Source organism: Arvicanthis niloticus, chromosome 7 (genome assembly GCF_011762505.2).
Source record: "Arvicanthis niloticus isolate mArvNil1 chromosome 7, mArvNil1.pat.X, whole genome shotgun sequence".
In the NCBI taxonomy this organism is placed as follows: Eukaryota; Metazoa; Chordata; class Mammalia; order Rodentia; family Muridae; genus Arvicanthis; species Arvicanthis niloticus.
This window is the reverse complement of record NC_047664.1, coordinates 87,906,013-87,933,900: the sequence shown is the minus strand read 5'-3', so window position 1 is coordinate 87,933,900 and position 27,888 is coordinate 87,906,013. Positions and strand designations below refer to the sequence as shown.

The following is a 27,888-nucleotide window of genomic DNA, read 5'->3' as shown; positions in this document are numbered from 1 at the left end:
TAGGTTAGAATTACTAATTTTATTTTCCCTAACTTTACCTCTTCAGCTTCACCAGCAGGTCAGACTTAGGAAATAATAATACTTTTCCAGGTTTTATCCCTTTTCAGGAGCTAGGATTTGTCGCCATTTTTACCCCAGAATTCCAAACCTGCATAGAATCATGTTTTCCCAAGTCTGAATTGGAATCAGACAATCCAGATATACAACTATACAACATAATCATTGTAATTAAACCATTTCTTTCCATCTTTTATTCATGGTACCCCCACTTTTCTGCAAGGGTTTGTTACAAAGAGATGTTTGAATATTGTCCTTTCTAAGAACCCTCCCTGTGGCTTCTGATGTCATCAGATAATGAGTTTAATGAGTGTTGTGCTGTCCTCGGCCACTAACAAACAGAGCTGGTGTGACGTGCACCCGGCTCAGCTTTACTTTGATCTTCACTTGCAAGACCAACCCTGTCTTTGAAATGTCTTACTGTCCCTTATCACTCGGCTTACTCTGTGGGAGGGATTCTGGAACGTGCACATACTTCTGGAGCCATTTGGTGGGAAGCAACCGGTGTTCTTCTTCACGTAAAGAAAACTCTTATAGGTACTACCAAAAAAATCTGGTTCTGAAGTTATAATACATTACAATATTGTTATCAATACATTCAGAATTTATATTACTCTTGATTCCTTTCCCTGAGATTGGGTTCACAGTTTGGTAAAGAGGTAGGTCCTGGGAGCTGAGAGGAAACTATCTAGCAGTACTGGAGCAGCACCTGATATTTTATCTCCCTTACCATTCGGGTTGCCCCTCAGAATGCCTATGTAATGCTGCTTTTTATTTTGGCAGTCCTGCTGTGGTAGAAAGAGGCCTCAGCTGGCTCAGGAGTGCTTCCCCACTCAGCTACAGCCCAGCTTTATCATTTAATGAAAATCAAAGTGCCCAAAGATACACTTCTAAGTTCTCCCAATGGGCTTGTGTAGGTGTTAAAGGGAAAGGCTCAGAACGTTTATTTACACACTCACTGGAGAGGATGAGAGCGAAGGTCAGAGCAGCTCCAAGCCCTGCCTTCCCTGCAGATACCGGCCTGCTTTACAAAGGTCAATCTCCTACCAACTACCATTGGCTCTAAGGACTGGGTTCCATGGTGCCTTGCGTCTGACACGTGCTGCGGCCCAGCATAAACACTCTGGCCTGGTCTTGGCTTCCAGTCTTAGGATGGGCTGGTGGAATACTGCTTTATCAGCTGCTTGTGACAAGGGTTGCACACTCGCTCAGGCTTGATGCTGGAAGGGAGAGGCAATTCATTTGTCGTGCAGGCATCACAGAAGGTTCCTCTGCAGTTTTCACACGTGTGCTGCAGGAGGGCAAGATTAGGAGAGGATCACAAGAACAAGCTTAGGACAGAAAAGGGCAAATAAGGAATTGCTTGGTGCATAATCAAGTATGGAATGGCTGCTGTGTGCTAAGTGGCCCTGACCAGACAGGTCACACGGGAGCATCAGGCCAGCTATCAGGTCGAAATGAAGTAGCATGGGTGTCCCAGAATCAAAACACAACACAGTTCAGTCTCTGGAGTACACTTCATATTTTTGATTCCTACTTTTGGGTAGGGTAATTCTAAATTTTAGCAAGTATCTGAGCGTACTGAGACTCTAAATAAGGCAGAGAGCTAGCAATGCTTAGCCGAGTCTGAAGTATGTTCAATGTCAGCCCGGTTCCCACAGCACCAAGAAGCTTAATGCTTCTCGTTGGTGCACCACAAGCACTTGCGTGTTGCTTTCTGCCTCTGTTTCTAGGGAAGCTAGTCTCCATAAACACTCTGAACCTTTAGCAGCCAAGCAATGTGTTGCTACAGTAGTGCCATCAGGGCACTTGCAACAGGAACCCACAGCAGCTCTGCATAAAAGGCTTCAGAGAATGACTCCCACCAAGTCTCTTCTGTTTTGGAACATTTATGAATTTTCAACCATGTTCACTTGCTACATGATTCTGCTAATCTTCTAGAGCGTACTGTAATTCTGTTAAGATTCAGCATGATGTAATCCAGAATCTGGGAACAGTTTTGTAATTCTTCAAGTCCTTATTTGTAATATTGAACATAACACCTCTGGAGCGTCTCTGGGCATCATATTTAATGCTGAGGGATACTGCTGTTAACAAGTGCCAGTCTCAGCCATCAAGGACATTTGTTCTTTCTGATCTAGTCTGCCACTTTACCTACTCTGACATGAACGGGGTCCTAGTGGGAGATCCCCTCCCCTCCCCTCCCCTCCCTGTGTCTGACAAATGCTCACCCCTGTGGTCTCCCGGCCCCTTCCTTGCACTATGATAAACCAGTCCTGTTGACTCTTGGCATGGAGCTGGAGGTGCAGGCCATCTCTGTGAAGGGACCACTCACCTCTGTAAGGTTGTTATCTTCGTGGCACAGTTGACACACCTGTGGCTTTTCAGAGAGTGAAGGCTGACCCTAAGACACAGTAAGCCAGTTACCTCCTGAGCCAATGGCACAGAAACACTTTGTGACACTTCTGGCTTCTAAAATGAGACTACACACTGACTGGGAAGCAACAATGACCTATCCTGTTACCTTAACTCTGAACTTTATAACAAGAAAACACAAGCATTCCTGGCTTCCTCCATTACCTCAGTAAGCATGAAAACACTGGCTTCCTTTTAAATCTTACAAGGTGAAGAAGTGACCCAGACATGTCTTTCTCATGGGGTTGCCATATTGTATTTTCAAGGTGTTTTACAATTGTTTCTCTAGGTTAAAAGTTTTTAAAAAGTTCAAAAGTGATCAAAAGGGGCTGGAGAGAATGCTCAGCTGTTAGGTGCACTGACCAAGGTTTGATTCCCAGCACCCACATGGCAGTTTACAACTGTCCATAATTCCAGTTCCAGAGATTCTGATACCTTTTGGTCTCTGTGGGCACCAAGCATGCATATGGTTCACAGACACACAGGCAGAACACCCATAACTTTTAAAGTGACCAAAAAAAAAAAAAGAAAAGAAAAAAAACCCCAAACCTTTTCCTCTGTTTTAGTTAAGGGAAAATGAGAGGGGCAGTGAACTGTTTTAGTGCCAGTTCATTAGAGGTGACCTCTCATGAGACATGAGACTCAGTGTGGGCTCGGTCAGTTTCCTAGGCCGAGGGCTCTGAACTCCACCACGAGCCCCCAATCATGTGAAGATTTCCATTTACAAATCTGTTACAGTTTGAATCTCTCTCTTTTATTTTTAACACCCAGAAAATAGTATTTTTGTTTTTCAACATATCAAACAAATGTTTCTCAACACTCAAGAGTGTACGTTAGATTGTTAAGAAGACGCTACACAGAGGGCTGTGCCCTGCCTTCCTCCGACGATGCCTTGCTCTCTGGCTAGCCATGGCTCACTTACTTTGTAGTTGGGTACAAGACATTTTAAAACAGGAGTCTTTCTTACCTGTTCCTCTGCAGAGGGAGTCAGCAGCCTAGAACAGAGAAATAAAAAGGAGAGCATGTATTACATTACTGTATGTCCTTGATACATTTAAACAAGCAATGCCTCTGTCCTTGTACACAGCTAGGAATGGGGTTAGTATTAACTGGCCTCTGAGATTCTAGACATTTTAGTTAAATCTTTTACTAGATAGACTCTATCTGATCCTTGATAGACATTACAGTTCTGATTCACAAATATATATGGAGTTATATTTTATCTTTCCTTTTTACAACCTAGAAAATGCCACTTGTCTTATAATATGTAAAACATTGATGGGTCATTAACCATATTTTTAAAGCTTTATTATGTCTGACGTTATGGGAATCTATTCATTATCATATGCTATGTATGTCTTCTTTCCTCAAATACTCTTAAAATGGAAGCTTTAGGAACCTATTCCAGGAAATAAATGGATCAGATTGTTCTGAGACGCATATAAAACATCCTCTTCAAACAGGTGGCACTCTTTCTTCAGGGGAGCAAAGAGCAAAGTCCTGTCTGTGCAGTAAACACGAAGCCCAGTAGCAACGGGTCATGTAGTCGTCAGCAGAGAGGACTAGACTATGGTGACCAAGGCCCTAAAATTCCATTAACATGCCTGTATTCTGTGCTTACAGTTCTGGCTGAGACAGGTCCCAGAGGCTACCACAATGTCACAGGGATAAAGGAATTGAAAAAATAGAAACCAGGAGCTGGGGGTGGTGCTGTACACCTTTGATTCCACACACAAGAGGCAGAAGCAGGTTATCTCTGTGAGTCCTAAGCTGCAGAGCCCAGGTCAGAACCTGACATTTAATGGGACATCCAGATTCTTTTAGTAAATGGCTGATTTAGCCTCAAAGGCCCCGGAAAGTTAATTTTACAGCCTTTCCTTTCCTGGTGCATCTGCAGATCTGCTGTATTAGATGGACTAGCATTTAGTCCGAGATGAAGCCGTGTTCGCTGGGAGTAAAATTAAAGAGTTTTGGGATGATTCTGACCTTGGAGACAAGGAAGGGGTACTTAAGACTAAGTGCAGTCTGACTTACAATCATCGCTGGGCTGTGTGGCTTACTTTTCTGGAAAGACCAACCATACACTACCAGATCCCTGAAGGATAGATGCCCCAAGCAGACAGCCTGCTGTTCTCTCAAACCATTTCATGGTGCTCTTCCTTAAAAATACTCTTAGGTATTTTTTTAAGGGCAATTTGAAATTCACCGCAAAACTGATGAAAAGCCCAGACTTCCCATACATTCTTGTACCCTGCATACACTCCATGGTGGGATCTATACTACTGATATGCTTGCTGACTCTCCACCACCCACGGTCAGTAAGTTAGAGTCAAGCTGGGTAGTGGTGGAGGTGGCAGCAGCAGCAGAACACGCCTTTAATTCCAGGCAGACAAATCTCTGAGTTTGAGGCCAGCCTGGTCTACACAGTGAGTTGTAGGATAGCCAGGGTGACATAGAGAAACCCTGTCTCAAAAAAACAACCCAACCCAACCGAAGCCCCCAAAAGTCTACTCCAGTTACATGTACTAGCAGTGTTGTAGCACATGTGACAGCGGCATACAGAGTAGTTTCACTGCCCTAAACACTCGCTATGATCCACTTCCTCACCCTCTTCCAACTCCCAGCAAACAGTGATTTTCCTGGTTTTATATTATTTTCTAGAATGCTGTGTAGTTGGAGCTCTGTTTGTTATGTAGTAGCATTATATAATGCTTTTCTCTAACAAGGTGAAGTTACTGTTCACAAGTCCGACCCTATGCTTCTCTCACTATTTTCCCCAAGACAGGGTTTCTTTGTGTATCCCTGGCTGTCCTCTGTAGACCAGGCTGGCTCTACCACCCAACAAACCTATGCTTTTTTTTTTTTTTTTCTACCCACAAGACAGGGTTTTTCTGTGTAGCCCTGGCTGTACTGGAACACTCTCTATAGACCAGGCTGGTCTCAAGCTCACAGAGCTCCACCTGCCTCTGCCTCCCAAGTGCTGTGATTAGAGGCGTGTGCCACCTCGTCCAGCGCCTATGCTTTTCACAGTGAGCAGATCAGATGGAAGTTAGGAAACAGGAACGAAGGCAAGGTAAGACCCTTAAGGGGAAGACATAAGACATAGGGGATGAGGTCATTACTTCAAACTTGGCAGGTGAGTAGAAACAATCACACTAATGTCCATTTACCAACATAAGAATTACAGAGCTGCATGTTCTTTAGATCTCAATTCAATAAAAAATGTATGTGTGTGAGTGCATGTGCGCGCACACACACACACACACACACACACACAATTTGACAGGGTATCAGTATAGCTCATGTTGGCGCTGGAATCATTCCCATTTCCTTCTGCTGGGACTATAGGTGTGAGGTATTACAGTCAACTGATAGAATGCTTTAAGTGCTCATTTAAGTTAAGGGGTTAATCATGGAAGAATCCAAGGACAGGCTGACTGCCCCCTCCCCCGTGATCCAGCTGGCGTGTGTGTGTGTGTGTGTGTGTGTGTGTGTGTGTGTGTGTGTGGTTTCCCTTTAACTGCCTTGTACTTCACAACTCAGTGCCCCTCCATCCCGAGCTCCTTCCCACCACTCTATTAAGTGACGTAATAGCTGAAGAGCCTTCCATGGGCGCATTCCAAACACCTGTGGCCGTCTCCCAGCGGCTGCCCGGGTTTGACGTACTCCTCTTGCAGTCTGTGCTTCCCATCCTGCCAAAAGAAGACAGCTCCTCATTAACTATTCATGAGTAAACTGTGACGGCATCACAAGCTTCCTCCATGTCTCTGGCTTGAGGAGAAAGAGGAGCTTTCCTTGCCTCCTCCTTCTCCCTCCCTCCCTCCCTCCCTCCCTCCCTTCCTCCCTCCCTTTCTGTTTCCTTATACTCTACACCAAGTAGTTACTAAATCACTTTGATACAGTCTAGAAGTAGATATTTCCTGAACATTTTTTTATTTTCTGAAATTCAAATAAAATCCAAAGAAATGGCCTCTTTAGTGGGCTCAAGGTAGGCTGGTTCTTTGGAGAAGTATCTCTGTCCTGGCTTCGCAAGCCCAGCACAGCTTATCCAATGAGTTGCATGATCCTCAGAACACTCAGGTAGCTGCCCCACTGCCAAGGACTCCAGCCTGCACTCAAGTGAGTTTCCTGGTGGAAGAGCAATGGCCCTGGGGTGGTGAGGCAGCTTGGCTAGGTTTAGGTCAACTTCTGTGATATATGTGCCACTGCCTGCTCTGAACTACCACTCACCTACTTTCAGAAGTCCACCAAGTTCTTTCTTAGAGCAGTGAAGTATCAGGGAAGAGAAGTCAGAGCAACATCAAGACTGAGAACCTTACAGCCTGCTTGGGAAAGTCAAGCCAGACAGGCAGACTTCCTTACGCCCTTCAGATTTCCATGCATGCAACTAGGTAGTGAGGAGCACATGGCATGGCGGGGCTGCACGTTTCAACAGTAACGTGGCCTGTGTACTGCTTTGTTCATCATTCCTTTGTACTGCAGCAGACAGCAGCTTGCCCTCTAGAAATCACAAAAGGTCCCCACGTCGCTTTATGTATTAATGCACACAAAGGCACTTGCTCCTCTCACTACAAGTGTCTCATGCTTTTTACCCTGCACCATTTCCAGAGGCTAGTCCTATAGACGATCTTGTAGGATTCTGGCTGCTCACCCCTTCAAGACTGCTGTGTATAAAGTCCCACTCTGTTCTTTAACCATTCTGCACGACAGTCCCTTCTGTAATTCTAGTTTCTTCTCTTTCTCAAATGACCTCCTTGCATATATTCAATTCATACTGCAATCCACATGACATAGAAAGGCCCCAAGAACCAAGTCCAGACCCGAGGAGATCCTGTTGAAAGGACTTGGGCCTAGGAGGGATTGTTATACCATATTATACATGTACTGGGACTCCAAGAAATACATGCTTATTATGATAACAGAATAGTTTTGCTAAACATCGAAGGAAAAGAGTCACTTTTCCAAACTGAGCAAGATCACTTTAGAGGACAACTCAGGATCGTGTCCTCCACTTCAGGCAGCCTGCTCTGCTGTCTGCAGAGTGTAGACCACAGCAGCTAAGCATGTGGGCTGTGAGAGACCTGCTGGACCCATCACACTCGCTCAGAAGATGTGGGTGGAGTAAAGCAAGTGGGCAGAGAACACACATTACCATGCGCAGCTCCGGCTTCTGGGCCCCCTTCCCTGGGCTACCCTTGTTTTGTGACTTCCTCTCCTTTTCTTGTTTCAGTTCTAACTCCAGCTGAGTCCTGGTTTGGTGGGAGAGGAAAAGGATGAAAATTTTGATTTCTGTATTCATACATTCTAAAGAATGCCAAACCTTAGTTCAGCATTTGAGTTTTAATGCCTGAGAAAGTTCCCAGAAACATATGGACAACTGAGCTGTAAGACAGCAGAGCACAGTAAGACTAATGACACCATGAAATGTGAAACTAGCTACCTCCTCCTCTGGCAATTCAGAATGCACGGTAGGAGCTCCCAGGCCCAGTAGGTCAACTCTTCTACATTAACTTCTAATGAAGAGCTGACTACAAGCCAAGAAGAGCATTTCTGAGTTTTTAGTCAGGCATCACAAGAAAGGGGAGACATTACACCTCTTTCATATTACTTGGCCGGTCTCCATAGTAACGTACTCAGTTCCACACAGCCCGTGCACAGGCCCACTTGGAGTCCTTGGCAGCTTCGAGATGCACAGCCATGCGTCTTTACTCGCAGTCAGCCATGACTTGTGAGACGGCCCAAGAGAGCACGTAGGGTTTAGTAAGAGAGACAGGTCTTTAAGGGAGAGTGCAGCCATCTGCTAGCTTAACAGTGTGAGCGGAGACTCACTGAACGCTGCTAAGCTGCCATTCTATCTGAGAGCAGGGGCAGGAACACAACCTACTAACAGCACTGACGTTAGGATGTTAGGAACATCACTGTGTGAAGTGCTCTAAGAAGCACACAACCCACTGTAGGAATGTACAAGACATTAGCCATTATCATTCACATCGGATTAGACATTAGTTATGAATTTGGGAAGTTGGTCTCTAATTCTCTTTTTAATTCAGTTTTTAAAGATGAGAGGCTTCGGGCTCCTCCTTGTCTCAGCTGACATTTTAAGCCTGTATCACCAGGTCCAGTGGTCAGTTCCTAATGAATCGTGGGATGCTGAGTGGATTTTGGAACTGTTCAGATCTGTGACGCTTTCTGAGTTCCTACTGTTCATAAAGGACACTGGCAAGGCCAAGCCAAGATGGCTCAAGACCTGAGTCCTTCCTTGGCATTTAGGTCTGCAGTACCCACCACAGCACACGGCTGGCCAGGCTGCCCCTGCTCACCGCTGCCTGGTGAGCGCCTCCACCTCCAGCTGCAGACTGTTGATCTTGTCTCCGAAGTCCTGTTTGAAGAGCCGGTTGTCCAGCTCAGCAGACTGGCGGCCTCGCTCAGCCTGGCGCAATCTGGATGTGAGCCACATGAACTTGTGATAAAAAACAAAAGCCATGGTGGGGAGGAAGACTAAGTTCACAAACACAAAGTAAAACAACCCGAGGAGGAAGTTATGGTGAGACGGAGGGGAAAAAAATGCAAGACACGGGAAGAAATTATGAAGGGGAAAAGATGGAGAAGAAACAAATTCTAAAGGAAAACAAGATGAAGGTGAAGCAGGCAGAAGAGAAGCTGATTTTCTATTTTTTTTTTTTTTTATTCTAGTACTACAGTTTACAGCCATTAGATGAGCAACAACAAGACATCACTTTTGGAAATCCACATCCAGAACCGCCCTCAAGTACAGAGTAAGTGACGTCCAAGCTACTGTCTTTCTTTCCTAGTACCCTGTCTTCTACATACAGCTGGAGCACGCAGGAGCAGCTCCCTCTCACATGAGATTATTGCAATTTCCTGATCCTACCCTGGGCTGCAGGAAGCTGGAGGACATTCTGTAGCAACCTTCCCCAGGCTTCGCCTTCCACAATGACACACTCTGTGAACCTCTGGCTGACTCTTTCCTTTCTGTTCCTATCAGGTGGTATGTGACCCAAGCAGACAGCTCTGCACTGGGGTTCCTAAGACTCCTGACCAAGTTCTCTGGAAGATTCTCATGGATGTTTTCTTCTAAATGTCTTATAACTTCGCACCTATAAAGAATCATGTTTTAGAAGGTGAAATATTTGAGGCTTTCTAGAATAGAATTTAGAGGCATGCTATGTGTAGTCTAACTTTTATTGGTTTGATTATTCTTTTTAGATGCTCAAGTAAAAGGCGACTGACTCATCACCGTTAAAGGCTGATGAACGGCAGAATGCAGTAGGCGCAGTATTTATACAGGTGCAACATTGTAAGAATTAGAGTTCAGGGCCACGGGAGCCTCCAGGAAGTTGGCTTCAACACAGGCTTTTTGAGGACCTATAGAAACACATGAACTCTGTTTACTCTTAATTCTAGTTTGCCAAGGTAAGGATTTTGAAGAGCTGGAAGCAAAGAGATTATCTTTGTCTCTCTCTCAGCACAGACTATGCTACATAGCATGCCGGGAGGAGGGACAGAAAACATGGAACAAGCCCGGGCATTGTGCTGCATGGAGTAAAGGCTCAGGTATATGAAAGCCTGTCTCCCCAAATCAAAAATAGTTTTGTTTTGTTTTTTTAAATCAAAGTATTTATAGAATTATTTACAATGTAGAGCCTAGAAAGGGTTAGATCTGTGGTCACTTAGAAAAGGCCCTGCGAGTATTGCTTGTGACTATTGAGGATATTTATTGTGATATTAAACTATAATGCTAGTATATTAATTATTTCTCATTTGGATTTTTTTTTTAAGTAACTAGATTAGTTTCCCAGAACCTTTAGAAAATTCTCATTACAGAGAAAGTGATCGAAGCTCTTGGGCAAGCACTCCAGGTGAGGACAGCAGGTAGGACGCCATTCAAGACTACACTGTGGCCTCACGAATTCCAGCAGGAAATGCAGGGCAGATGTGAATATCGTATTTGTATCAACGTTCTCTCTGAGCTTCCTAAGTAGTAAGTAGGATGACAGAGAAAGGCAGAGGTGGAAGATGCCGGTGTGAAGAGGGGTCTCTCAAGCTTCCACGCTGTGATGTTAAGAGCTACCTGATTACTACTTTGTTTCTAAGTACTTTAAAGAAATGTAAGGATGCTGTTTTTTTCTTGTTTTTTTCTTGTCCAACATCACTAAGGCAAAAATAAATTGCAAGCAATCTTGGTTACTGAGAACAGAACTGCAATGAAATACTAAATACTTATCTTGGGCTGGGGATTGATTAAACCTACAGAAGGCAAGAGAAGAGGGGTGGTGGCCTAAGGGACAGAGCTACTTTAGAAGAGTCCCAGGTTACCAGGTGACACCTGTACGCCATTACACTACAGAGAGCAGGGCCACTGGTGCCGACGGAGGCACACCGAGGGAGTACGATCCCTAGCAAGCACACAAATACAGTGCTTCCATTCCCCAGGCTTCCTAAAAGTGGTCTTCTGATTTATTGTTCAACTCAGAAATGTTTCTCAAAGTTTATTTGGTATTTAATGAGGAATCCATACCAAAATTTCTAACTCTGGGGGCAGGAGGGAAACAACAGCAGCAACCACAAAAACACAACCCAACCTATATCCACCTAGTTTTGTTTTTTTAAGTCCAACAAATTCAAGGTCAACTTTTGGTGATATTTTATATAGAATCAGAGCTTAAATGTAGGAATTTCAGATTTCTTCCTTTTATAGTTAATCTGTAACATCAGACTCGTGAGGTGACCAACTGCAAAATATTTAATGATGTTTTGGGATCAGTTTATTTGCTGCACTATTTAAGGTCTTTGCCTGTTTCACCAAATCTTTTTCACTTAATAAAATAAAATAAAAATAAAAATGAGTTGGAAGGTAATGACAAAATGGATAAACAGGAAACAAAGATAGGAAGAAAAGAAGTCAGACAGGTCGTTATTTTAGTTCTGTTGGCCTTAATGCCAAGATCAAACTCACTGAGGAACAGTTTCAAACATTTCAAGAGCACAATTTATGAACATGGACATCAGTTTATAAACATTAGTGCTTATGAAAAACCAACGGAATAATCTGCTATACAAATAGATTCTGTTTTTATCTATCAGTCAGAGCAGTATTGATCACTCCAAAGGTCCCAACTGCGTTTATAGGTTTGTAATTAACTTTAGTAGTAACATTAATATGTTCTGTTCAGGATACTCCTTTCCTGGTGAAGAATCATCTGAAGCAAGCCACCCATCTTATTCATTCATTCAATTTATGTCACGAACATTCTGTCAGAACTGTGACAGAATGGAAGGGCTTAGGACACTGACTAGAAGGAGCTTACTCTCAGAAGGTAAGACATTTCTATAGACTTTAAGGTGAGGTGCACAGTGAGAAATGCCAGGGCAGGGTGGGCGGGGTGGATATGTAGCATTATTTCTAGCTGGAAAGAGGCACTAGAGAAGCCAATGCCAGGTGCTGACATCTGCGTCATCATGTAAAAACGTGTTCCAGGAAGGGAGTGGAGAGGGAATGTTCACAACTGGTGAAACAATCAGAAGATCAAGCGAAGGAACGAGTGGAGGGTGTCAAGCTGTATGAAGGGTGATGAGCAGCTGTTAGAGGTGGAAGTGTCATGTGACTATCATGTGACTACATCGCACTGTGACCTGGGAAGTCTCAAGAAGAAGACATACTTTGGGGAGAATTACAAGTACAGTTGAGTAGGATCTAGCAGAAGATGGAACCTCCAGACTCTGTAAAGGGAAGTCAGAGGAGAGACAAACTGGAGGTATTAGTGGAAGTCATACAAGAGAGAGACAGAAGGGAGATGAGAGAGGAGAGAAACAGTTACAGATGAGAGACAAAGCCATGATCAGTGCCTTTCAGAATCCCTACCTCACCTAGTATAAAAATATTTAGAGGACTTAGTGACAGACTATACAACCACAAACAGTATTTAGAGAGGGTCTCACTCTTTAACCAAGTCTATTCTGAAACTCATTATAAAAAGACCATTTTTTAACTAAAAAAAAAATCAAAATATAACTATATAGTTTCTTGCCTTCTTTCTCTTCCCTCCACCCTTTCTGTGTCCCCCTTACTCAGGGCCTCTCAAACTCAGGGCCTCTTTTTCTATTGTTACACACATATACACATCCTCTCCCTCTTCCTCTTCCTTCCTCTCCCTCCCCATCCCGCTCCTTCTCTCACAGATAATACTTAACCTACATATCCGACTTAGGTTGGGTGAATTTCCTGTGTTCATCTGCTGAACACATTCTCAGCACTTCCAGTACTGAAAGAGCCGTCACAGAAACAGCACTTTTACCTCTGCTCCAGCTGTTTAATGGTGGCCGCCATCTGATTGGTCTTTTCTTCCAAGCGACTGTTTAACTCACTTTTCTGTTTTACTCCTAGGTCTGAACTCTGTTATAAAAGAATGATGAAGATTTTATACTATTTTTTTTTATCATAATGGCAAACAAGAAATACATGGGAATGCTCTCTACATTTCTGTATCAGTTAATTTCCAAGTGAAAAAGAAAGCCAAGAAATACTTTTTCTAAAATAATTATTGTTATATGAAGCTTATGACAGTATCAGAAGGCTCATGAATTTATCATGATCTAATGCAATTTACAATTCAGTTGACACACTAAACTTCAGCATATAAGTTATAGGATACAAACAATTAATTGCATTACACAAATTAAAAATACATTTAAAATGAAACTTTTCTCTCAAAATACAATTAGAGCATAATTATGCCAATTTGTACCAGTGAGGTACAAGATAGTCCTAATACCCAGTCCATCCTTTTGTTGACTAACCAGCTCCTCTGTCATCTATTCTAACTAAAACATTTAGTTCTGAACCTAGCTTTAGGATGAATGTCAGCTGACGACCATCCACTCAAATCTTTTCTCTTAAGGTCAATAGCTCTAAGTTTTCAACCCCGTCAGAAATCCAGAATGACTGAGTTAACTATAATTGTGGGAAGCACAAATCATAGTTTCTAAAACTTAGCCAATTTATAGAGACCTCTGAACACCTGGACACTCGCTCTACTTCAAAACGTTGGAGCATCTGTTCTTCTGCCTTCTGGCCCAGGATCATCTGACAGACCTTAGTGCTGCAGAATTATTAAGGGCTGATTACTCTGTCTAGGCAGATATAATCAGTCGACTATTCTGTGTGTGTGTCCTTTTCTGGACAGTAATTTGTCTGTAGAAGGAAAGTGGCAGGAAGGGTGATGTGTAGGAGGAGCTAAGGTAGGAGGAGTACTGAGAGGAAGAAAAGGAGTAAGAAGAGGAGAAGAAGAAGGAGAGGAGAAGCTAGGTGATGAAAGAGAGAAAGAGGGGGGAGACAGGGAGGCAGATATTCATGTATCTCCACCAGTCAAAGATAGTTGTTATATCTAGGTTGGTCAGTGGGTTACACCTCTGATTGAACAATTCCAAACTTATAAAGCCTATGATTAACATTATTTTAAAAAAATGTATAAATGCAAAAAGGAAAAGGGGGCATGGGATAGGGGTTTCCTAAGGGGCGTGGGGGGAAATGGGGATAGGGGATGCCATCTGAAGTGTAAATAAAATATCTAATAAAAAATACATTTAAATATTATATGAAAGAAAAATACAATATAAAAGTAGAAAGAGAACTAGATCAGGAGAGGAAGGTGGGGGTGTGGTGACAAGATGAAAGAGGGTAATGGGAAGAAATTAAAAACCAAGTATCATATGTCATCTTATGTAGAACCTAGATTTAAATACATATCATTTATCTACAAAATAATACATCCTATTTGTATACAGAAAATAAAAATAAATATTTTTTAAAAAGAAAACCCCTTATTTTGAGCTGGAGATGGGACTCAGAGGGTAAGGGCACATACTACTCATACGACTCTGGCAGAGGACCTGAATTCGATTCCCAGCACACAGTTAGCAGCTCATAAACCCCCACACTTCCAGGTCTGGGGGATCTAATGCCTCTGACCCTCTGTGGACACCTGGTCTCAGACCGGCACACAGACATAAAAATAAAATAAATCTTAAAAAAAAAAAAAGAGAGAAACCCGCAGCTTGAGGCCGTCTTAGTTAGAGCCTCAATTGCTATGATAAGACATCATGGCCCAGAGCAACTTGGGGAGAAAGGGGTTTATTTCACCTTCTCAGTCCATCACTGAGAGAAGTCAGAGCAGGAACCTGGAGGCAGGGATTGAAGCAGAGGGCATGGAGGAAGGCTGTTCCTCCTGGCTTGCTCACACTGCTTTCTTACAGCCCAGATGGTACCACTCACAGCCGGGCCCTCGTCAGTCATTCATCAAGAAAATGCACCACAGGTTTGCCCACGGGTCAATCTAGTGGGGCGTTTTCTCAGTTGAGGTTCCCTTTTCCAGAATGATGATGCTAGCTTTTGTCAAGCAGACATAAAAGCAGGGGATGCTTAAAGAAAAAGAAAAAAAAAAAAGAAAAACTTTCTAATTCCCCTTGTATTATGTGAAAGGTGCCTATGGTTTCCAAGAATAGCAGCAGAGAACTGTATGAGAGTCTGAGTATTAGTTCCTGGGAAGCTGCTTCCTAAGGAGCCATGACTCTCTCCTGGCCTCCTCCTCGTCTTCCCTACCTGCAGCTTAAAGGCCAGCTCATGCTTGAGAGCCCGGAGGTCATCCAACTGCTGCCGCAGAGACACCAGAGCGTCCTGCTTCTCGCACACGTCCTTCTCCAGCATCTTCATGGCCAGTTCCATCTCCTGCCTCAGGCTGATCTGCAGCTCCAGCTCCTTCTCAACATCCTGCCGGGAAGACAGACACCGCTCGACTCCTTTCTCAATTAAGCAAATGCCATACATTTGACAAGAAAGGGCGGACGAGAGCCCTTTGTGCTGACTATTTGGGCAGAAGAAACAAAGGGTATTTAAGAGACATTAATATTAACAACTAGGATTAAGAAGAGCATTTGCTTGGTGTTTTTGATAGAGTAGAGACACTCTGGTCCCTGGAGTAACAGTTCAGTTCCCAGGAATGGTCGATACGGCAGAGTGGAGTTGTGTCACCGAATCTGAGCTCTTGGCTTCTACCATAATCACAGCAGCATCACTGAGCAGACACACAGTCCAGAGTTCTTCTGCATCCAGACTGTGCCCAAGGCAAACTTCGTTCCCTATCTCTTAAAGTGTGATACTCCAATGACAAATTTCAAGTTTCATATCCTGTGTTCCCTCTAAGTAGTTACGATAAATAACAATCATGCTACCTCATGTTGACATTATTCCTATGATACTTATGAAAAACATTTTAATACCTAATTTTCAAACATACAGACAGTAAATATTTATTATTTTAAGCACATTAAGAAGGCTGAATTTTCAAGAAACCTAAGAGTACTCTTAACTTGAAGTAACTTCTTAGTACAAATTAAGTCACCTCTCATTTTCAGCTTCCACATTCTTGGGGATAAGGAAGAGCTTTGAGCGGGGTTCTGGGGTTTCACATATTACCTGACTTTCAGAAGCTAATATATAAACACTAAAATTACTAATATACAAATATTAATAATCTATTATAGAAATAGTATTCCTTCTTAGAAATAATTATAAATATATTTATGAGTTACATGCACATATCTACAGATGCATATTTTAATTTCTTAAACAATCTTAAGTCCAGTACTGGATACTTTTTCCATTTATGTCTAAGATGAAGAATAAATTCAGATATAAAAGCTAAAATTAAAAGTAGAATTCTCAGGGCTGGAGAGATGGCTCAGGGTTAAGAGCACTGGCTGCTCTTCCAGAGGTCCTGAGTTCAATTCCCAGCAACCACATGGTGGCTCACAACCATCTGTAATGAGATCTGATGTCCTCTTCTGGTGTGTCTGAAGACAGACTATTCATATATATAAAGGAAGTAAGTAAATCTTTAAATCTTTAAAAAAGTATAATTCTCTAGGCAGTGGTAGGGCAAGCCTTTAGTCTCAGCACTCGGGAGGCAGCAGATCTGTGAGTCTGAAGTTGCACTGAGAAACCCCTTCTAGAAAAAATTCCCCAAAAGTGCTATTCTCTGACCTATGATTAGCAAGGGGAAAGGACAGGTTGTGTGCAGGGGTGAACTGTGAAGTAGGAGTAAGGAGTTAAGAGCACTGGCTGCTCTTCTAGGGGTCCTGAGTTCAATTCCCAGTACCCACATGGCAGCTCATAACCATCTGCAACTCTGGTTCCAGGGGCTCTGACACCCTAAAACACCAATGCACATAAAATAAAAACAAATAAATAAAAAAGTCTGAGCATAATACCTCGGCACATTCCTGTGATCCCCGAGATTATAGACGGGAGGATCACAAGTCTGAGGCCATCTCGGGCTTCACAGCAAGACCCTGTCACACATAAACAAACTACATTCTATATACCAGTGTTCCTACATTCCACACTGAAAGTGAAAGGATACGGACTGGCAGAATTGCTGTTCAGAGTATCCGGAACACAAATTCAGAAAGCTTCATAGGGAATAGGGTTAAAAGAGCAGGGCATGGTGGTGAAGCTCAACCCTAGCACTGGAGGAAGAGGAAGGCCAGTCAGAGCCACACATCAACGAGAGCCTATCTAAAAAAAAATTCTGTGTGGGCAGGAGCAAGAGATAGCTTTATGGGATTTGTAAAGCGTGACTGAGAGTCTGAGCCTTGCTCTCTCACAGGAAGGCTCCCGGGAGCCCAACCTTCTCCTGTGGCCTAGCTACTAGAACTTACCAATCGTAACTGTGTCTCCTCCTTTAGATGCTTTCTGGCTTCGCTCAGTGCTTGCCCTTCTGCAGTTCTGTCTTGCTTAGGACCCTTGAAAAGATAAATAAGAGTACATATTTAAGGATTTACAACTCTATATCAAATTAGCAGTTATAACTAAGAAACTAAAGTTGAGTATATTTAAAGATTATGTTGAATTAGGGGGTTCCTAAATCCTTAGTTAAAACCCTAAAATGAGCCAGGCAGTGGTGGCGCACACCTTTGATCCCACCAGCACTTGGGAGGCAGAGGCAGGCAGATTTCTGAGTTTGAGGCCAGCCTGGTCTACAGAGTGAGTTCCAGAACAGCCAGGACTACACAGAGAAACCCTGTCTCGAAAAACAAACAAACAAACAAACAAACGACCCTAAATTGAGTTAACAAAATAAGTGGTGGAGTTCCCCTGTCAGTCTGGGAGAATACTATCCTGGCTGTGTGTGGTGGCTCATGCCTGTAGTCTTGGCACCTGAGACTGAGACAAAAGACTGCTGTGAGTCTGAAGCCAGCCTGGGTTACAGACTAAGTTATTGCTTAAACACATATACACCCGCACCCGCACACGTACACGCACACAGAGAAACAAAGGAAACAAGGGAATGAGTTCAGTGCTGGTGGTCGAGTGCAGCTCAGCCTGCATGAAACTCTACATTCAATCTCTAGCATCTCATAAACCAGGAAACAGTGGCTCATATCTTTAATCCTGGTATTTGGGAAGTAGAAGCAGGAGGATTCGGAATTCAAAGCCATCCTTGGTTATACACCAAGTTCAAGACCAGCCTGGCTTACATGAGACCATGGCTCAAACAAACAAAACAAAATGATATCAAAACAAAACATAAACTCTGATACAGTAGTCACTGAAAATATGAGTTGGATGAGAGGTTTGACTGGTACTACATTCTTTGTCCAGAAAGCTAAAATGCACTAAGTGGGCTGTCCAGAGATCATAGTTAAAGAAAATACACCAAAGAAAATTTTGTGAGTATTTAGCTGTTTGGTGATGTTGATAATTAAAGTCAAATACTAGTATTACTCATAGGAAACTGCTTTTATCCCCTTATACCTCTTTAAGAACATTAGCAGTAGCAAGGAAAGATGCTAGTGAAATCACAGAACAAGCAAGCGGTCCTACACCTATGGCTCATAGAAGACCTATCACTAGAATATCCCCCCACAGTAGTGTTGTCATAATTTAGAACAATTATAGAACCAATCCATCGAAAGACCGAAGGGCATTCATTACTTTGTGCTTCCCAAGGTTGAACATGAATATGCTCACATATAAACCCAGTGCTTGGGAGGCAGGGGTAAGAGTCTGAGGTCAATCTGGGTCACACAGTGAGCCTCTATCTCCAAGAATAACATCAAAAACAAAGTAAGATGGAACTGAGCAATATAAGATAGATTTGTAAAACTACACTGCAGAAAAGCTTGGTGCTTGGCTTGGCAGTGGTGGTGGCACCTTTAATCCCAGCCCTGGGGAGGCAGAGTTCAAGGCCAGCCTGGTCTACTTTGGGAGTTCCAGGACAGGAAGGGCTACACAGAGAAACCCTTGGAAAAAAAAATGAAACAAAACCAAACTAACCAACCAATCAACGAACAAGCTTGGTCGTTGAGGGTGTTTAGAAAGTTCATTCGCATGCTCGCTCTTCCCATTCATAACGGATGGTGAGGTTACTCACGTTTAAGGAGGAGCAGTATAAAAATAATGGTGTGTTTATTATCACAGCTAAAATATGCATATATTTTGCCTGCATGTCTGTGCACACTTGTGTGTTTCATGCCCCCAAAGGGCAGGAAAGGAAACTGGGTCCCCTAGAATGGAACTGTAGTTTCGGACAGCTGTGAGCTGCCATGTGGGAGCTGAGAATTAAACTTAGGTCCTCTGGAAGAGCAACAACTTTCTTAATCACACAGCCCTCTCCAGTTCCATTACTAAGATTTTAACCACTGACCACAGCACAAACCATTATTAGCACGCACAAACAAGAACCTGAATTCATCTTTTCTGGTCTCTACACAAACAAGCTGCAGTGACGCCTAAGAACTGTCACAGGGCAAAGAAGAGTGAAAGGGCAAAGGGCAAAACCCTCTGTGAGCTGTACCCTGTTCTCAGCTACACACAGTAAAGAGCAAGCTTGCTACTCCACAGTGCCCAGGACCGCCCCCCAGACTCCTCCCTGAGGCTTACAGTCCTTCCTCTCCACAAACGTCAGGGAACCCGCTAAGGATTTACCTTCCGACTGGATTCCAGTAGATAGGAGCTTTCTTCTTTAACTCGTTCCATTTCTTCTTGTAAGGTAATAATTCTGTTGTTGGCAACGGCAAGCTGTTGACCAAAATAAAAAAAAAAAACTTTTACTCTTTTATTAAATAGAATAATTTATGATCTGTTAAGACATAATCTTCTTAGGAATCTATACCAACAGAAGCTATCTATCACCCACTATTATCCAGATACGTGGTGCACACCTATAACCCCAGTGTTCTGACAGCTGGGGCTACTCAGTTCGCTTTAGCTTCAGCTACAAAATGGGATTCTGTCTCAAAAAAAAAAAAAAAAGAAAAACACAGGAGAAATATCTTTCAAGCAGGTAAAATGAAAACAAAACCCACCTGATATTGCTTCTTTAAATGTCAACACATTCTTTTACGTGTGTACATGGCTGCACTTATCTCAGTGTGTGCCAGTGTTGTGTGTGTGTCTTGTGTGCATATGCGCACAGGCCAAAGGTTCACACTGGGGGTCTTCCTTTATGTCTCTCTCCCTTACTTTTTTAGACAAGGTCTCTCATTGAACCTGAAGGTCACATTTTGGCTTAGAATGTTGACCAGTGAGGCCCCAGGATTTGCCTGTGTCCAACCCTGAGGGCTAGGCCACAAGCACAGGCCACCATGCCCACCTTTACCAGGTTCTGAGCATCCAGACTCAGGTCTTCACTCTCACACAGCAAGCACATCACTCACTCAGTCACCTTCTTCCTACGCCTCAATGCTAAGGATGTCATGTCAAAGGCATCTCCAAGGCTACCTTAAATACACTGAGGAAGAGCGATTCTAAAATGTCGAAGTGAGGTCCTGTCTCAAACCAATGAAGAGCTGACAGGGACACACTGACTAAACAATGGTTTATAAGGTATGACTTCCTGTCATGAGAAGCATGTTATGAACCATCCACAAGAGCTTCTATAGGTAATTCCAGCACTCTGGAACTAAGGCAGGAGGAGTTTAAGTTTAAGGACAGAGCGGGCTAAACAAGACCCTGTTTCAAAAACGATGCAAACTAATATATTGTCTGTCTGTCTGTCTTCTCAAGAAAACTAATTAGCATGTTCCCGATTAGTGCACTGAATTTATTTAAAGCAAGTTTATCTCACTGTACATAACAGGGCAATTAGAAACAGCAAATGGGCTTTGCATCATAAGATCTTGATGAAAACACCTGCTTCTATCAAACACAGGGTAAGCTATAGATCTGGCCTACTAACCAGATGCCAAACACGAGTCTCTCTTACTCTGTGGACTTCCCTGAGAGCTTTCACATTTATAGTCTTTCCTAATCTCCGGAGTAATTGTGGAGCTGAAAGAGGAAGTCTGAGCACCCTCATGTGCCAGTGGGGGAACTGGGCTCTCTCAGAGGTCAAGTGACCGAGTGAGTCAGGAGCACATGGCAGTAAGGAGCATATCTCAGAAGCAGGGCCACTGGGGTCCTGGCCAGTGCTGCTTACGTCAAGGCTATTCAAGAGCAAACAGGGGTCATGTAGGGGTCAGGACCTGGCCAGCTTGGAACACCGAGTAGTGTTTCAGAGAAACCTTGGTCTATTGATCACATAATTGCCTGGGTAGCAGAGCGATATAATCCCACTGGGAAAATCAGGTCCTGACCACACAGCAAGGACAAGCAGTTCTTTCCTATAGCAGTTCTTATCTGAAAAGTCAAACCCTTCATGTCCAAGGTAACAGGAGTGATTGGCCTCATTAATGTAAACTATTACACTTTATAGATCAAATAATTTCCAAAACACTTACTTCCTCTGTCAATTTAGTGTTGGATTTTTCTAACGCATCTACTTTTCCCTGAAGGTTGTTTACGGTAGCACTATTAAGAGAAAAAAAAACGTTAAGTCTCTTTTGAAAAACAGGACAATAGCCTGTACTTGCCTTCCTAACCCCACCACACTTACCAGTCTATATCAACTTTCTAAAAGTTTAAGTAGTACATGTTAATTACAGAGTGAATTTGCGATTATTCATACACACACGTTTTGATCATATCTGTATTCTAATACTCTCTTTAAGGCAGACAATGTCTGGCAGACTTGTTTGCTCGCAGACAGCATATAAGGAACTGTGCCCTTCGACGCTATGTCCTTGGTATGGGAGGCTGTACTCAGTACTTGAGTGAATTCCGAGTGCGTGTGATACTTGATCCGCGCTCAGCTCTCCCTAGCTGCCTGAGACACCGCAGCCCACGTGTACAGTGTACAGCAGCTACTCCTGCAGTGCCTCACTGCGCCGGCCGCGTTGCTAAGCTGCTTTAGTCAGGTATCTGTAACTCACATCAAGAATGCAATACAAAAGGGGTAAGGGAGACCAGTGCTTATACTGGAGTGTCAAACATAACCACAGCTTTGCTCAGCTGATGTCGTCACAGGGCATTATGGTATTGTTATTTCTTGATCCGCAGAGAAAATGTACTTAAATTGTTCTTGAGTTTGCTAGCTGGAACTAAGACTACTCATCGTTGATATTGCTACTGTAAGAGGATGCTAGGAATGCAGAGAGGAAGTAAAAGCATCCTTTGTCACCATCCATTCTGTTGGTACCATCTGAAACATGAATGTCAATATGCCAGCTTCCTCTGAGATAAAAGACATCAGTCATTACAGTATGGCAGAAAATCAAAAATAAATACACAAATAAACAATACAAAGGACGCCAGCGTCCAGCACTGTTGTGGAAAATCCCCTGCTGCGCAGAGATCGCTCTCACGTGCTGGCCTCCCAGCCAGACTAAAAATAAACCAGCGCTGGCCCACCAAGCAGTTGAGACAGATCTAGAAGTTGTATGTAACAAATACAAAGGTTACAAAGAAACCAAGGGCATGGGTTTGGCTTTAAACTAGCCCCAAGTCAGAAGTCAAAGGTAAACGGACCATAGCAGCTGCTGCTGGCCATGCCTTCATTACTGCCCTTCCGTTGGACACATCCTCACAGACAGGCTACCCAGAGCAGCAATCAGTAGACCACGAGGCTAAACACCACAACTGCAGTACGTCTTCCCTGGCTCCCTGCTCTACAGGGCAGAGTACTGACTGCTTTTACAGCCAGGCTCATATTACTCGGAGGAGGGAAATACTGCAGCCTTCAATAAAATGACCAGGAACTGTCTTGGGACCCAGATCTTTTCCTTTCCCATTGGGATGTATCTTTTTGCTTGTGTAGTGGTACAGACGGAACGTTCCCCTCCTCAGCTCCTTAGCAGCTGTCATCAGCTGTGGCTTGCTTGCCTGGTATTTTCCCTTGAGTTCCAATAAACTGTGCTTGAGTTCCCTTCTGAGTTTTGTTATTTTTCCGTAATGTGTATGGGTATTCTGTTGTATGTATGTCTGTGTGCCATGTGTGTGCCTGTGCCCACAGAAGCAAGAAGACAGCACCAGCTCTAGGACTCATGCTACAGACGGTTGAGCATCCTCATTTGTGTATGGGGAATTGAACCTGGGTCCTCTGGAAGGGGAGTCAGAGCTCAAAGCTGCTGAGCCATCTCTCCAGTCCCCAGTCCATTTTAATGTTATGTTATCAATGTGACCAAAGAACTGCAAAGCCTATTGTACTTTGCCTCTGTGCATATAGAAACTTGTAGCTGCATTATAAGTCAATTAAGAATAGCTTTTATGCTGATCGTGGTGGCACACACCCTTAATCCCAGCACTTAGAGGTGGAGGCAAGTGGATCCTTGTGAGTTCAAAGCCAGCTGCCTGTCTTACACAGCAAGTTCCAGGCCAGGCAAGGCCACACAGTAAAACCCTGTCTCAAGAGAGAGGGGGGGTGGTAGTGGTGGGGAATGGCTTTTATAACAGAACTCACAAAAGTTCTATAAGCTACAAACAAGATAATTATCAATCGCTATGTTAATGTTAATTATTCCTCTAAAATTATTAACCCAATTCTAACACAAGAGTATCAAAGTAATTCTGGCAAGTTTGAAATACCTGGTGAGTACTTGGTAAATCAGTGGTAAGTGTGTAAGTGAGAGACACAAGGGAACAAAACTCAGTTAAAGTATTAAAATAGTGGATGCTTTACCCAACACCAGTAATGCAGAAGGTGGCTTGATCCATGGCTGATATGAAGCATACATATCGCATGGTCTACAATTCTTAACTGAATATCTTACTTAATCTCTAGTTACAATCTCATGATCACCTTTCATTGCCTTTCACTGCTTAGCTCTATGATTGGTAAACAGGAATTTTCTATGTATTTGGTGAATACCGGCTGAACCCGTCCTTAATGCTCATTGTTTTATGTGTCTTTTCTCTGTCAATAAACCCCCATAAGAGAACTGTACTCATTCTTTACTTCAGGTGTCTGTTGAGTTCTTCTACATAGTTCTTCTGGTCTAGAATCGCAGTAATCTGTCCATCCCTGGAGGGAACAAGGATGGAGGAAACAGGTAAGATGAGAGACAGGAATGGCAACACAGCACCCCTCACCCAGCCTTCCACAAAGCACGAGACGATGGGGCACTGAAGTCACACTCAATACATCATGATTCTGACATCAGGAAAAATTTTGTGGCTCAAAGTGGGAAAAAAACCCTACACTAAACAAGGCTTCTATATGGGTTAAGATATTTTAAGCACCATGTACATGCAGTGCCCTCAGGTCTCCTGGACCTGGAGTTACAGGTGGTTGTGAGCCCCCATGTGGATGCTAGGAATGGAAGCAAGGACCTCTGGAAGAGCAGCCAGTTCTTTTACACACTGAGCCATCTCTCTAGCCCCAGTTAGTTTGAGTTTTTATGACAGAGTCTCAGTAAGTAGCCCTGGCTGGTCAGGAATTCAAGAGATCTGCCTGTCTCTGCCTCTTGAGTGGTGCCATTAAAGGCATGCACAAGCATGCCTGGCTTGTTTCTTTTGGGGAGTTTCTGATCTTCCAGGTTCAGCCTGCCAGGGTGGGTATGGCACAGCAATGGTAAGTTTGTCTACATTTTCAAGACCGACTTCCAACTATAGAGGATTGGCTGGACACGGTGATTTCACACCTTTGGATCCCATCACTGAGGAAGAGAGGCAGCAGGACAGCCTCGGGTTCAAGACCAGCTTCATTTATATAGTGAGCCGTAGAATGATCTGGACTATGATATGAGACTATGTTTCAGAAAAACAAAAGCAAAGCAATATGGAGAGCTGGATGGATTTTATACATCTTTATCCTCTCTGCCCCCAAAGTAGCAGGAAATCATTTCACTGAGAAATCCTTCTAATCATGGGCCCAAATCAGATATTTTTGTCACAACTTTATTAAAACTGTATAATCAAACATTCTTCTGCCAAATCTGTTAAGGCAATGTTGTTGTTGGAAACCCATGTTACATCAGAGACAAAGAAACCTGTGTTCATACATACCCCTCACTTCCTTTACTGCTGTTTCCGTCTTTGAGATACATGGAAAAATCTATAACTCCAACCTAAAGAGAGAATTTCAGAAGTCAATAGAAAATTTGGTCCTGCTGCTTTCTAGGCACTCAAAGAATAACCACGACAATCACCAGAAGTTTATGTAAACATTTAACACTCTATTATGAATATAACGGTAAGGGAGAAATGAGCAGAGTGGAGGTAAGCGCCTGAGGGTGTGGTGCACAGCAGAACAGTAGAGCAGTCACTAGCGGGCACAAGCCATTACTTCCATGCTCGGCCACACACATGCACACACGCTGCCACCACCAAAAGTAACAAAAAGAAAAGACAATTCACAACAGTCAACAGAATCCTTTGCATAAAGAATAAAGTTTAATAAAGTTTAAAATGTAGAAATTCTGCTACAAACTTTTTATTTTCTTCTAGGAATAACTTTTGAAAATTTAGTTATAGAAGTTATTTTTTAAAAAAAAGAAAAAAAATTTCTCCCTCCTTGCAAAGCACTGGGTATCACTACGTAGTCTTCAGTGCCTTGTTCTTCCTGGTCCCCTCGCTCTCGCTTTTCACCCCCAGAGCTTCTCTGCACTTTCCTGTCACATGTCATTTCTGCCCCTCCCCCACCTCTGTCAGCATGTCTTGTCCCCATTGTGGTCTCTTATTTAACTTTATAGTTTAAAAATGTTTAGTCTGAGCTGGGCAGTGGTGGCACACGCCTTTAATCCCAGCACTTGGGAGGCAGAGGCAGGTGGATTTCTGAGTTCGAGGCCAGCCTGGTCTACAGAGTGAGTTCCAGGACAGCCAGGGCTACACAGAGAAACCCTGTCTCAAAAAACCAAAAAAAAAAAAAAAAAAAAAAAAAAAAAAAAAGTTTAGTCTGAAGATACACCCATAAAGTCTCAGCTACACGACTGCCTAAACCTGAGCTGAATAAGGACAGCCACAAAAGACAGGTCAAAGTGGACAGGAGAAAGCCCGACAGGCCCCTGCTACACACAAAGAACTACGGGCATCTAAAGGGATTCTGAGAGAGAGAAATAAATCTCCAGAGAAGAGCACACTGACCATCATCCAAACCTAAAGCTCGGCCCTGAAAACATACAAACAACATGGAGCAGACTGAGCAGGTCATATTTCGGGGCATATATACATATATACATATATAAATGTAGCAACAATTTTAAAAGGGGAGGTATGGAATTTGAAAGCGATCAAAGAGGGGATTTAATAGAGGGTCTGGGGGAGGAAAGGGAAAAAGAAATGATGTAATTATACTCTAAACTCAAAACATAATAGAAGTTATATTATAATCCAAAACAACACCAATTCCCTTGTGTGTTTAACAGAATCAGAAAAACAGAAGCAATTTTAAAACACCCCACATTCTTAGCATCACCCACAAATGGCCGCTGCTGACAGTCTGGTGTCACTCTTACTGAAGGACATCTCCAGTTCTCAAACAGGCCACTTTATTACACGCCCTTATTTCCTAAGACAGAAGTCCAAACTGAGCAGCGCTCCTCTAGTCCCGAGTGAAGGGAGAGAGCCACCATGTGATGTTTACACAGCAGTGAGAAGCAGCTTCAGGGAAATCATCTTTATATTACTGGGCAATTAACTCCACTGTGGCTCTGAGCAAAGTAAATGGAGTTTACAAACTCCGTTACTGCTCACAATAACCCTGTTAACTACTCTTTTTATCTGTACATAGCAAGAAATGGAAAGCACCAAAAAAAACCAACCAACCAACCAACCAACCAAAAAAACCCAAACACCCCCCCCAAAAAAAAAACAAAAAATATACAAACAAACAAAAAACCCCTACATAACTGCAAGATATATGTAGGTAGAAAATAAGAAAGACGGACTTTGAAACTAAGTAGCTGGGTTTCAGGGCCTTCACTGTGCCCCGGCTGTTAATATACAGCCTGTATACATTAAAGGAAGTACAGCTAAGACAAGAATTTGGAAAAATAAAAATATAACTTTTTTATATTCACACTGAGCTGCAGGAGGAACTTGAAAAAGTAAAACCAATCCTATGAAGGATTTATTAATAAACTTGCTTAGGAAATATTAAATAATAGAAATAACTTATCTATCTAAAGAGGCCCTGTGCTGCCTCCAATACAACTGGAAGAGAGTAATAGTCAGGCTTGTTAGACACTGAGAGAAAGACAACTTTGTTCTATAATTGAAATTATGTGAAGTCATGTGTAGGACTCGGGGGAAAGGCTGAGGAATCTGGAAGGAACAGGGACTGTGCAAGAAGACCAGCAAAGTCAACTAGCTCTTGGAGGTTCCCAGAGACTGAACCATCAACCAGAGAGAATACACATCTGTAGCAGATGTGCAGCTTGGTCTTCATGTGCGTCCCCCAACAACTGAAGATGGGGCTCACCCCAACTGCTGCTGCCCATTCCCTATCAAAGCACAGCCTCTCAGAGGCTCCAGGGAACGTCAGAAGGTCAAGTCCCCTGTGTACTTATCAGGTAAAGCTTAATTCTGACAGGTGAGCAAGATGTTATTTTGAAAATAGCATAATTCAGGCAATGGCTATGCTATGTAAACCTCACATCTGCCCAAGTGGCTGGACTTACAGCCTCTGAGCTTTGTTTAAATTGTTCAAAGTGTAACCTGGGACCAAAGTCTGAAGGAGAATTAAGGATGACAGCACATGTAAACTGTACAAGCCTCGGGCACACACACGCGCGCACACACACACACACACACACACACACACACACACACATACATTGATAACATTTTCTCTTCAAGGCTGTTCCCCTTTGTGCTTAGCCAGAACCAGCCATACAGTATTAGCCTTCTCCTTTATTAATTTTAGGTGTGTAAAGCAGGAAGGCATGAATATTAATTCTATAACATCAAAATGAATGGAAATCCTGTCTATGATGCTCACACAGTCTTCTAACTTGGTTAGTGTGAGCTAAACATTCCAGGCAAAGGACCCAGGACCCAGAGTGACTGACTCCCTTGGTTCTGTG

General features: G+C 43.1%; 1 protein-coding gene and 1 long non-coding RNA gene across 2 annotated transcripts in view; one reads left to right on the top strand and one right to left on the bottom strand.

Moving 5' to 3' along the window:
• Rufy3 (RUN and FYVE domain containing 3) overlaps positions 1-27,888 on the bottom strand; it is a 73,738-nt gene continuing 45,850 nt past the window's right edge. The window contains 13 exon segments of the mRNA XM_076938757.1: positions 1-1,348; positions 2,393-2,461; positions 3,440-3,467; positions 6,100-6,164; positions 7,625-7,721; positions 8,793-8,912; positions 12,789-12,886; positions 15,092-15,259; positions 17,209-17,292; positions 19,478-19,570; positions 21,271-21,340; positions 23,823-23,888; positions 24,872-24,933. Of these exon segments, the coding sequence (XP_076794872.1) occupies positions 1,205-1,348; positions 2,393-2,461; positions 3,440-3,467; positions 6,100-6,164; positions 7,625-7,721; positions 8,793-8,912; positions 12,789-12,886; positions 15,092-15,259; positions 17,209-17,292; positions 19,478-19,570; positions 21,271-21,340; positions 23,823-23,888; positions 24,872-24,933 (1,164 nt within the window). The 3' untranslated portion in view covers positions 1-1,204.
• Positions 8,912-15,730, top strand: LOC143443147 (uncharacterized). The gene is made up of 3 exons (XR_013111916.1): positions 8,912-10,047; positions 11,667-11,810; positions 14,972-15,730. It is a non-coding gene; the product is annotated as an uncharacterized LOC143443147 (long non-coding RNA).